The 12,149-nt window shown below is 44.3% G+C and overlaps 1 protein-coding gene across 4 annotated transcripts in view; it reads right to left on the minus strand.

Annotated features, from left to right (window-relative positions):
- Positions 1–12,149, minus strand: part of RPS6KB1 (ribosomal protein S6 kinase B1) — a 61,247-nt gene that overhangs the window by 39,898 nt on the left and 9,200 nt on the right. For all 4 annotated transcript variants that reach the window (XM_025362646.1, XM_025362643.1, XM_025362642.1 and 1 more), the window contains 2 exons: positions 2,786–2,835; positions 670–790 (listed from right to left, as the gene is read on the minus strand). In XM_025362646.1, the coding sequence (XP_025218431.1) occupies positions 670–790; positions 2,786–2,835 (171 nt within the window). The remainder of the gene's footprint in view (positions 1–669; positions 791–2,785; positions 2,836–12,149) is intronic.

A 12,149-nucleotide genomic window follows, 5' to 3' on the forward strand; every position in this document is an offset into this window, starting at 1 on the left:
ACAGGCGCCCGCCACCTCGCCCGGCTAGTTTTTTGTATTTTTTAGTAGAGACGGGGTTTCACTGTAAAAAAAAAAAAAACTTAATCCTAACCAAGTTGTTATCTAAATTATTTTGATAAGAGAATAGTTTGGTAAAAATTTTCGTGGGCAGAACTCATAAAAGTGATGTCTTAAGTTATAAAGCCTTGGGCAAAACTGTGAAACTAAATAGTTTTCTTCAGTTTTCTTCCCCCTTTTTATATTCCTTCAGCTTCCTCAATTCTATTGCTCCAGATAACCAGCTGAGACTAAGGTCTCAGTAACAGATAACAACTTAAGAGTGCCATGTCTCTTGTAAGCAAGGAGGAGTTTATTTTTAAAGAGGATACCATTTAACCAAAGTAAAGAATGAACCCTCTAATAATAGACTTTGCCTGGTATAGCTGCCTACTTATTTATTCCACAAATATTGACTGAGTACCTATTATGTGCCAGGCTTTTACATGTGTGGTGGTATGAAGGGAAGGGAAAACTGAACTTCTGTACGTTCCTCAAACATACCAGCTAAGTGGTCATGATCATATCCTTTGCTGACAGCTGACAAAGATTGAAGATGACTGCTGGAACCAGGGCATAAAAATCAATCTATTCAAGACAGACAACAGCTCTCATTTCAAAAATATTGCCTACCTTTCCATAGCCCCCTTTACCAAGTACCCGAAGTAGCTCAAAACATTCTGGTCTGATTTTTTCTGGCCCTCTGTTCACACTAGTTTCTGAGATTTCAAATTTCTCACAATGTTCCATGCCACTGGGAAGAAAAGCAAAACCAAAAATAAATTTGCAAAAAGTTAAATTACTTTCAGCATATAGTCAAGAAAAAGGAGAAAAAGAAATGTAATATAATTAAGTAAAAGGAAAAAAGTACATGACAGCAAATTATCTGTGCTCTAAACAAACAGAACAGCAGGTCAAGATGAGGGTGGCCCGATAATTGTTTACCTCCTTGTTCACAGAATGTGAATCAATTATTTACTTATTTTATAAATGTTTAATTTATGTACAAAGAGGTATTGTACAAAGAGGTATGTACAAAGAGGTTTTTCACTGGGTAGGTGCCTTGGATAATCCATTCAAGGAAGATCGCTTACTCCAACTTAATGAAACCTATGTCCTTTGTGTACTGATGGAAACACTGGCGGCACATATTGTGGCCGTATTTCTGGATCAGACCTTGCTGGTTTGAGCAGATGCAACAAGAGCCAAGAACCCTGACTCAATTTTCACGGGTGACTCCAATACAGCTGCTGGTGACCCATCTTGCTCTTAGGAGTGCAACGATGTAAAAGAAGACAATTATTTATTTTCATAAGCATCAAGCACCCCAAAACTAAGGTAAATTAGAACAAGTTTATTAAATTGACAAAGAAAAAAAGTCTTCTAGTTATTCAAATTTACTTCATTCAAAATATCTATGAAATTAGGTATTATCCAACCTCATTTGGCAATGTCAGCAGAAAATCTGGGATCTTTCCAAAACTACCCAATTAGTTCACATCATGGTACAAAATTTCTTCTCTGTATCTTTTTTTTTAAGTTATTAGCTTAATTTCAAGAATCCAACAGGCGTGGTGGCTTAATCCCAGCACTTTGGGAGGCTGAGGTGGGCGGACCACTTGAGGTCGGGAGTTCAAGACCAGCCTGGCCAACATGGTAAAACCCTGTCTTCACTAAAAATACAAAAATTCCAGCCTGGCCAACATGGGGAAATCCTGTCTCTATTAAAAATACAAAAATTAGCTGGGCGTCGTGGCAGGAACCTATAATCCCAGCTACTCGGGAGGCTGGGGGACAAGAGCGAGACTTTGTCTCAAAATAAAAAAAAAAAAATTAGCCAGGTGTGGTGGTGCACGCCTGTAGTCCCAGCTACTTGGCAGGCTGAGGCAGGACAATCGCTTGAACCCAGGAGGTGGAGGTTGCGGTGAGCCAAGATCATGCCACTGTGCTCCAGCCTGGGTGACAGAGGGAGACTCCCTCTCCAAAAAAATAAAAATAAAGAATCCAAAAGGGGTAGCAATTGTCTCTGTCATTTAAATGTACATGAGTGATCTATCTTCTCACTCTCCTCCTACACCAAGGCTTTTTACTTGAGTGTACGATACAGAGCAGATTAATCACCATACTCACCTAATGGAGCTTGTCTAAAATGACTTAAGATTACATGAATTTCATTTTTGTTGTCGTTGAGACTGAGTCTCGCTCTGTCGCCCAGCTAATTTTTGAATTTTAAGAAGAGACAGGGTTTCGCCATGTTGGCCAGGCTGGTCTCGAACTCCTGACCTCAAATGACCCGCCCACCTCGGCCTCCCCAAGTGCTGGGATTACAGGTGTGAGTCACTGTGCCCAGCTGGATTGCATGAATTTCTGTTTGAATGACTGTATGAATTTCTGTTTGTATATTAAAGCAAAACAGAAAGCATTTGACTTTTTGAGGCATTTCTACAAATTTTTCTGTAAGAGAAGATTAAAACTGTGGCTCTCTATATTAAACTAACAACTCAGATTCATATTCAGTACTCTGAATCTGAATTAATATCTTTTCCTCAAAATTCATATATAATCTCAAAACTCTGATAGATTACAATATCGATCAGAGTTTGGTGCCAAATTCAATACATCAAGTTGATAAATATGACTACATATTTAAGAACAGGTTACTGGAATCACTTGATTGCTGTGAAATAGACCTGATAAAACCTACTTGTAAGAAAGACAACACAATGAACATCTCTTCATATAAACTTACAGTTCATATGGTCCAACTCCCCCATGGTCCATGCTTTCATTTAACTGACCCTGAAAAATATGTTAAATTTCAGAAATAATCTCATAAACATAAAATTTAAAGGTTTAATTCTTTGTTTCATAACTGAAAGAGAATGAATGAAATAAACCAGTCTAAAAATTCTCTTATACTTCAACAACAGGCAAATATGGTAATGAATAAATATAGTACACAAACAACATTGTGTGAATTTCACTCTCAATTATTTTACAAATAGAGATGAGGTCTTTCTCCGTTGCCCAAATTGGAATGCAGTCAGTAGCTATTAAGGGGTATGATCATAGCATACCAGAGCCTTAAACTCAAGTGATTCTTCTGCCTCAGTGTTCCAAGTAGCTGGGACTACAGGCACCCGTCTTTTTCTTTTTTTCTTTCCTTTTTTGAGATGGAGTCTCACTCTCTCACCCAGACTGGAGTGCAACAGTGCCATCTCGGCTCACTGCAACCTCTGCCTCCCAGGTTCCAGTGTTTCTCCCACCTTGGGCTCCCGAGTAGCTGGGAGTACAGGCATGTACCACCACGCCTGGCTAATTTTTGTGGTGTTTTTTTGTTTTTTTTTTGTTTTTTTTTTTTTTGAGATGGAGTCTTGCTCTGTCGCCCAGGCTGGAGTGCAGTGGCGCAATCTTGACTCACTGCAACCTCCACCTCCCGGGTTCAAGCAATTCCCCTGTCTCAGCCTCCCAAGTAGTTGGGATTACAGGTGCCTGCCACCACACCCGGCTAATTTTTTGTATTTTTAGTAGAGACAGGGTTTCACCATGTTGGCCAGGCTGGTCTCAAACTCCCAACCTCAGGTGATCCGCCCTCCTCGGCCTACCAAAGTGCTGGGATTACAGGCGTGAGCCACCATGCCCGGTCCCAGCTTTTGCTTTTAATTTTATATGACAGGCCAGGTGTGGTGGCTCACGCCTGTAATCCCAGCACTTTCGGAGGCCGATGGGGGCAGATCACGAGGTCAGGAGTTCGAGACCAGCCTGGCCTATATGGGGAAATCCCGTCCCTACTAAAAATACAAAAAGTAGCCAGGTGTGGTGGCACATGCCTGTAGTTCCAGCTACTTGGGAGGCTGAGGCAGGAGAATTGCTTGAACCCAGAAGGCAGAGGTTGCAGTGAGCCAAGATTGCGCCACTGCACTCCAGCCTGGGCGACAGAGCAAGACTCCATCTCAAAAAAACAAAAAACAAACAAACAAAAACAAAAGCTGGGTGCGGTGGCTCATGCCTGTCACCCCAGCACTCTGGGAGGCCAAGGCGGGCAGATCGCCTGAGGTTGAGGGTTCGAGACCAGCCTGACCAACATGAAGAAATCCCATCTCTACTAAAAAAATACAAAATTAGTCGGGCGTGGTGGCCCATGCCTGCAATGCCAGCTACTCGGGAGGGTGAGGCGGGAGACTCGCTTTAACCCAGAAGGCAGAGATGGCAGTGAGCCGAGATCGCGCCATTGTACTCCAGTCTGGGCAACAAGAGCAAAACTGTCTCAAAAAAAAAAAAAATTCTTTTACATGACAACTAAACTATAGAGGCTACTCATCACTAATCAAAAAATAAAACCAAGTGGATTATCCATCAAAATGCACATTTTATCGATTTATCTATTTGAAAATGTGTATTTTCGGCCGGGTGCAGTGGCTCACGCCTGTAATCCCAGCACTTTGGGAGGCCGAGAAAGGTGGATCACCTGAGGTCAGAAGTTTGAGACCATCCTGGCCAACAAGGTGAAACCCCATCTCTACCAAAAATACAAAAATTAGCTGGGCGTGGTGGTGGGTGCCTGTAGTCCCAGCTACTAGGGAGGCTGAGGCAGGAGAATTGCTTGAATACGGGAAGCAAAGGTTGCAGTGAGCAGAGACTGCGCCACTGCACTCCAGCCTGAGTGACAGAGTGAGACTCTGCACCCTCCCCCAAAAAAGGAAAAAATATATGTATTTTGTGTATTAAGAAATTAAAGGCACTACATTCTGAGTATGACTTAACAAATCAAATGATTTACACACAGTGCTATTTTGATGTGCTTTTAACACACAGAGTAACATAATGCTATAAACTAAGCCTATGGTACCCACAACTAGTCCAGGGTATCTAGTGTAAAATGCAGCCAATCAAGACAAAATAATTAAGCAACACTGTCAAACAGTTAGAAGTCATGCTGGCCACACATTTAATCTGACCATAGAATAAATGGATGCAAAATTTAAATAACCTTCTATATACTAGCAATGAACAACCCCAAAATGAAATGAAGATAACAATTCCATTCATAATACCATCACTAAGAAGTAGCTTAGAAAAAAATTTATGGCAGGTACAGTGGCATAAATACGTCCGGAGGCCAAGGCAGGAGGATTACTTGGAGTTCAAGACCAGCCTGGCCAACCTAGTAAGATCTTGCCTCCACAAAAAAGTTTTTAAAAATTAGCTGAATGTGGTGGCACATGCCTGTAGTCCCAGCTACTTAGAAGACTGAGGTGGCAGGATTACTTGAGTCCAGGAGGTCATAGCTACAATGTGCCATGATTGTGCCACTGTATTCCAGCCTGGGCAACAGAGTGAGATTGTCTCAAAAAAAAAAAAAAAAAAATCAACCAAAGTGTAAGACTTATATACTGAAAACAATGAAAACATAAAACATTGCTGAATAAAATTAAAGACAACCTAAATAAATGGAAAGGCATTCCATGTTTATGGATCAGAAGATTTAACATTGTTAAGATGGCAATACTAACCAAATTGGTCACAGATTCAACTGAATCCTATCAAAACCCCAGGTTCCTTTCTTGCAGAAATCGAAAAGCTGATCCTAAAATTCATATAGAAATGCAAGGGACAGTTGGGCATAGTGGCTCATACCTATAATCCCAGCACTTTGGGAGGCTTAGGCGGGCGGATCACGAGGTCAGGAGATCAAGACCATCCTGGCCAACATGGTGAAACCCCGTCTCTACTAAAAATACAAAAGAGTAGCCGGGCGTGGCGGCAGGCGCCTGTAGTCCCAGCTACTCGGGAGGCTGAGGCAGGAGAATGGTGTGAGCCCAGGAGGCGGAGCTTACAGTGAGCCGAGATCACGCCACTGCACTTCAGCCTGGGCGACAGAGCAAGACTCTGTCTCAAAAAAAAGAAAAAAAAAAAAGAAAAAGAAAGAAATGCAAGTGACCAGATGGGAAAGGTGGCTCACGTCTATAATCCCAGCACTTTGCGGGGGGCCAAAGAACATGGATCACCTGAGGTCAGGAGTTTGAAACCAGCTTGGCCAACACAGCGAAACCCTGTCTCTACTAAAAATACAAAAATTAGCCAGGTACGGTGGAGGGCGCCTGTAATCTCAGCTACTCAGGAGGTTGAGGCAGGAGAATTGCTTGAACCCGTGAAGCAGAGGTTGCAGTGAGCGAGATCATTCCATTGCACTCCAGCCCAGGTGACAGAGTGAGACTCCATCTCAAAAAAAAAAAGAAAGAAAGGAAGAAATGCAAGGGACCCAGGCCAGGTGTGGTGGCTCACACCTGTAATCCTAGCACTTTAGGAGGCTGAGATAGGTGGATCACTCGAGGTCAGGAGTTCAAGACCAGTCTGGCTAATATGGTGAAACCCCATGTCTACTAAAAATACAAAAATTAGCCAAAGTGGTGATACATGCTTGTAATCCCAGCTAATCAGGACTGAGGAGAAGAATGGCTTGAACCGAGGAGACGGAGGTTGCAGTGAGCTGAGATCGTGCCACTGCACACTCCAGCCTGGGCAACAAAGCTAGACTTTGTCTCAAAAAAAAAAAAAAGAAAGAAATGCAAGGGACCCAAAATAACTGATACAATCTTGAAAAAACAAAGTTGGAGAACGGAAACTTCCCCATTTCAAAACATGTTACAAAGCTACAGCCATCAAGACAGTGTGGTAGTGGCATAAAGAAAGACATATAGATCAAGAGAACAGAACTGAGAGTCCAGAAATAAACTCTTATATTTATATTGTCAACTAATTTTTGATAAAACTTCCAAAAATATTCATTAGGCAAGAGGTAATCTTTCAATAAATGTGTTGGAACAACTGGATATCACATACAATTCAAATAATGATGCTAGGACAACTGGGTATCTATATGCTACTTCATACTATACACAAAAATTAACTCAAAATGGAGCAAAGACCTAAATACAGGAGCTAAGACTATAAAACTCGAGCTGAGTGTGGTGTTGCGTGCCTGTAGTCCCAGCTATCAAGGAGGCTGAGGCAGGATAAACACCTGAGCCCGGGAGTTCCACTCCAGCCTGGGCAACATAGCGAGACCCCCGCCTCCAAAAAAAAATCCTCTCAAGGGCCAGGTGCAGTGGCTCACACCTGTAATCCCAACACTTTGGGAGGCTGAGGTGGGTGGATCACCTGAGGTCAGGAGTTCAAGACCATTCAGACCAATGTGGTGAAACCCCGTCTCTACTAAAAACGCAAAAAATTAGCCAGGCATTGTGGCCGGAGCCTGTAATCCCAGCTACTCAGGAGGCTGAGGCAGGAGAATTGCTTGAACCCAGGAGGCGGAGGTTGTAGTGAGCTGAGATCGTGCCATCGCACTCCAGCCTGGGCAACAAGAACAAAATTCCATCTCAAAAAAAAAAAAAAAAAATCCTTCCAAAACTTAACAAGAAAATAAAATTATTAGAAGAAGCATAGGAGGGGCCGGGCGCGGTGGCTCACACCTGTAATACCAGCACTTTGGGAGGCTGAGGTGGGCGGATCATGAGGTCAGGAGATCGAGACCATCTTGGCTAACATGGTGAAACCCGGTCTCTACTAAAAATACAAAAAATTAGCCGGGAGTGGTGGCAGGCACCTGTAGTCCCAGCTACTTGGGAGGCTGAGGCAGGAGAATGGCGTGAACCTGGGAGGCGGAGCTTGTAGTGAATCGAGATTGCGCCACTGCACTCCAGCCTGGATGACAGGGCGAGACTCTGTCTCAAATAAAAAAAAAAAAAAAAGAAAAGAAGAGGAAGAAGAAGCATAGGAGGGAGTAAATCTTCATGATCCTGGGGAAAGCAATAATGTATGAAAGTTTCTTACATACATTACCCAAAGCACAAACAATTTAAAAAATCAATAAACTGATTTACTGAAAATGTAAAACCTTTGCATGTCAAAAGACACCAACACCATCAAGAAAGCTAAAAGAGACTGAGCACAGCGGCTCACGCTTGTAATTCCAACACTTTGGGAGGCTGAGGTGGGCATATCACTTGAGCTCAGGAGTTTAAGACCAGCCTGGGCAACATGGTGAAACCTGGTCTCTACAAAATTAGCCAGGCATAGTGGCGCACATCTGTAGTCCCAGCTACTCAGGAGGATGAGGTGGGAGGACTGCTTGAGTCCAAGAGGTCAAGGCTGCAGTGAGCCAAAATTGCATCACTCCTGCCTGGGTGACAGACTGAGACCCTGTCTCAAAAAAGAAAATAAAAACCATAGAATAAGAGTATGTAAAGAATGTGGGCCGGGCGCGGTGGCTCAAGCCTGTAATCCCAGCACTTTGGGAGGCCGAGACGGGTGGATCACAAGGTCAGGAGATCGAGACCATCCTGGCTAACCCAGTGAAACCCCGTCTCTACTAAAAAATACAAAAAACTAGCCGGGCGAGGTGGCGAGCGCCTGTAGTCCCAGCTACTCGGGAGGCTGAGGCAGGAGAATGGCGTAAACCCAGGAGGCGGAGCTTGCAGTGAGCTGAGATCTGGCCACTGCACTCCAGCCTGGGCGACAGAGCGAGACTCCGCCTCAAAAAAATAAAAATAAAAAGAACGTGGCCAGGCGCAGTGGCTCACGCCTGTAATCCCAGCACTTTCGGAGGCCGAGACGGACAGATCACAAGGTCAGGGGTTCGAGATCAGCCTGGCCAACATAGTGAAACCCCATCGCTACTAAAAATACAAAAATGAGCCGGACATGGTGGTGAGCGCGTGTAGTCCCAGCTACTCGGGAGGCTGAGGCAGGAGAATTGCTTGAAACTGGGAGGTGGAGGTTGCAGTGAGCTGAGATCGCAACACTGCACTCCAGCCTGGGCAACAGAGTGAGACTCCATCTCAAAAAAAAAAAAAAAAAAAGAACACCAGGTGCAGTGGCTCACATCTGTAATCCCAGCATTTTGGGAGGCCAAGGCAGGCAGATAATTTGAGGTCAGGAATTTGACACCAGCCTGGCCAAAATGGCAAAACCCAATCTCTACTAAAACTATAAAAATTAGCTGGGCGTGGTGGTGGGCACCTGTAATCCCAGCTACTAGGGAGGCTGAGGCAGGAGAATTGCTTGAACCCAGGAGGCAGAGGTTGCAGTGAGCAGAGATGGCACCACAGCACTCCAGCCTGGGCAATAGAGCGGACTCCATCTCAAAAAACAAAAATGATATATAAAGAATTACTCCGGGCTGGGCACAGTGACTCACGCCTGTAATCCCAACACTTTGGGAGGCCGAGGAGGGCAGATCATGAGGTCAGGAGTTCGAGACCAGCCTGGCTAACACAGGGAAACCCCGTCTCTACTAATACAAAAAATTAGCCAGGCGTGGTGGCGGGTGCCTATAGTCCCAGCTACTCAGGAGGCTGAAGCGGGAGAATCACTTGAACCTGGGAGGTGGAGGTTGTAGTGAGCTGAGATCATGCCACTGCACTCCAGCCTGGGCAGCAAAATGAGACTCCATCTCAAAAAAAAAAAAAAAGAATTACTCCAACTCAATAATAAAAAGATAAATAGGCCAGATGCAGTGGGTCACACCTGTAATCCCAGCACTTTGGGAAGCCCAGGTGGAACACTGCTTGAGGCCAGGAGTTCGAGACCAGAACTTCAAAGTGAGATCTCATCTCTAAAATAAATAAATATATATACATAAATAAAATATATAAAGAAAAAGATGACACACCCAATTTTTGAAAAATGAGCTAGGATCTGAATAGGTATTTCTCCAAAGAAAATATACAAATGAACAATAAGCAAATGAAAAGATACTCAACATCATTAGTTGTTAGGGAAATGCAAATCAAAACCACACTAAGAAACTACTTCATACCCACTAGGATAACAATAGATAATAAAGAAGAAAAGTAAGTTGGGGAATGATGTAGAGAAACTGGAACCAGCATACAGTGCTAGTGAGAATGTAAAATGGTGCAACCATGTCGGAAAAGTTAGTCTCTTAAAAAATTAAACATAGACTTGCTACTGTATGACCTAACAAATCTACTCCAACATATCTACTCAAAAGAAATGAAAAGTATATGCTCCACAAAGATCTGGGCACAAATGTTCATAAATTTTTTTTTTTTTTGAAACAAGGTGTCACTGTATCACCCAGGGTGGAGTGCAGTGGTGCGATCACGGCTCACTGCAGCCTCAACCTCCTGGGCTCAGGTGATCCTCCCACTTCAGCCTCCCAAACAGCTGGGACTACAAGTGCATATCACCATGCTCAGCTCATTTTTTTTTTTTTTTTGAGACGGAGTCTCGTTCTGTCGCCCAGGCTGAAGTGCAGTGGTGCTATCTCAGGTCACTGCAACCTCCGCCTCCTGGGTTCAAGCAATTCTCTGCCTCAGCCTCCTAAGTAGCTGGGATTACAGGGACCCACCACCATGCCCAGCTAATTTTTGTATTTTTAGTAGAGACGCGGTTTAAGCATCTTGGCCAGGCTGGTCTTAAATTCCTGACTTCATGATCCACCCAGCTCGGCCTCCCAAAGTGCTGGGATTACAGGCCACCGTGCCCAGCCTCAGCTCATTTTTTGTAGAGAATAGGTTTCGTCATGTTACCAGGATGGTCAGGAACTCCTGGACTCCAGAGATCCACTGGCCTCAGCCTCCCAAAGTGCTGGGATTATAGGCACGAGCCCCACACCCAGCCTTCTAAAAGCTTTTTTCAGCAGGCGAGGTGGCTCATGCCTATAATCCCAACACTTTGGGAGGCAGAGGCAGAAGAACTGCTTGAGGCCAGGAGTTTAAAACCTACCTGGGGCTGGGCGTGGTGGCTCACGCCTGTAATCCCAGCACTTTGGGAGGCCAAGGCGGGCAGATCACAAGGTCAGGAGTTCGAGACCAGCCTGGCCAACGCAGTGAAACTCCGTCTCTACTAAAAATCCAAAAAACAGTTGGGCATGGTGGTGCACGCCTATAGTCCCAGCTCGGGAGGATGAGGCAGAAGAATCGCTTGGACCCAGGAGGTGGAGGTTGCATTGAGCCGAGATCATGCCACTGCACTCCAATCTGGGCGACAGAGCAAGACTCCGTCTCCAAAAACAAACAAACAAACAAACAACCTGGACAAAATCACGAGACCCGCAACTCTGCAACAAATCAAAAACTAGCTGGCAATGGTAGCACATGCCTGTGGTCCCAGCTACATGAGAGACTGAGGCAGGAGAATTACTTCAGCCCAGGAGGGCAAAGCTGCAGCGAGCTGTTTCACGCCACCGCACTAGAGCATGGGCAACAGAGCGAGATCCTATCTCCAAAAAAAAAAAAAGAAACAAAAAGTGCTTAATTCACAATTCAAGTGAACATCTGAATAACTCAAATGAACATCAACTGGTGAATGGATAAACAAAATACATTGTAGCCATACAATGGAATAACTATTTGGCCCTAAAAAGAAATGAAGTACTGATACATGTTACAACATAGATGATCTTCAAAAACATTATGTTAAGTGAAAGAAGCATCTGGGTGCTGTGGCTCACGCCTGTAATCCCAACACTTTGGGAGGCCGAGTCAGGCAGATCACATGAGGTCAGGAGTTTCAGATCAGCCTGGCTAACACGGCAAAACCCCATCTCTACTAAAAAATACAAAAATTAGCCAGGTGTGGTGGCACACGCCTGTAGTTCCAGCTACTCAGGAGGGTGAGACAGGAGAATTACTTGAACCCGGGAGGCAGAGGTGGCAGTGAGCAGACATCACACTACTGCACTCCAGCGTAGGTGAAGAGTGAGACACTGTCTCAAAAAAAAAAAAAAAAAAAAGGAAGGCCACCAAATATAAAAGGTCACATATGTGATTCCATTTTTCCATTTGTATGGAATGTCCAGAAAAAGCTTTTTTTTTTTTTTTTTTTTTAGAGACAGGGTCTCATTCTGTTGCCCAGGTTTTGAAGTGCAGTGGCAGGATCACCACAAACTCAACCTTGGAGACTCAAGCGATCATCCAACCTCAGCCTTCCAAGTAGCTGAGGCTACAGGCACGCACCAAGCTGGATAATTTTTTTCTATTTTTCATAGAGACGGGGTCTCACTATGTTGCCCAGGCTGGTCTCAAGTGATCCTCCTGCCATGGCCTCCCAAAGTGTTGGGATCACAGGTATGAGCCACCATACTG

This window comes from Theropithecus gelada, chromosome 16, assembly GCF_003255815.1.
Source record: "Theropithecus gelada isolate Dixy chromosome 16, Tgel_1.0, whole genome shotgun sequence".
Classification (NCBI taxonomy): domain Eukaryota; kingdom Metazoa; phylum Chordata; class Mammalia; order Primates; family Cercopithecidae; genus Theropithecus; species Theropithecus gelada.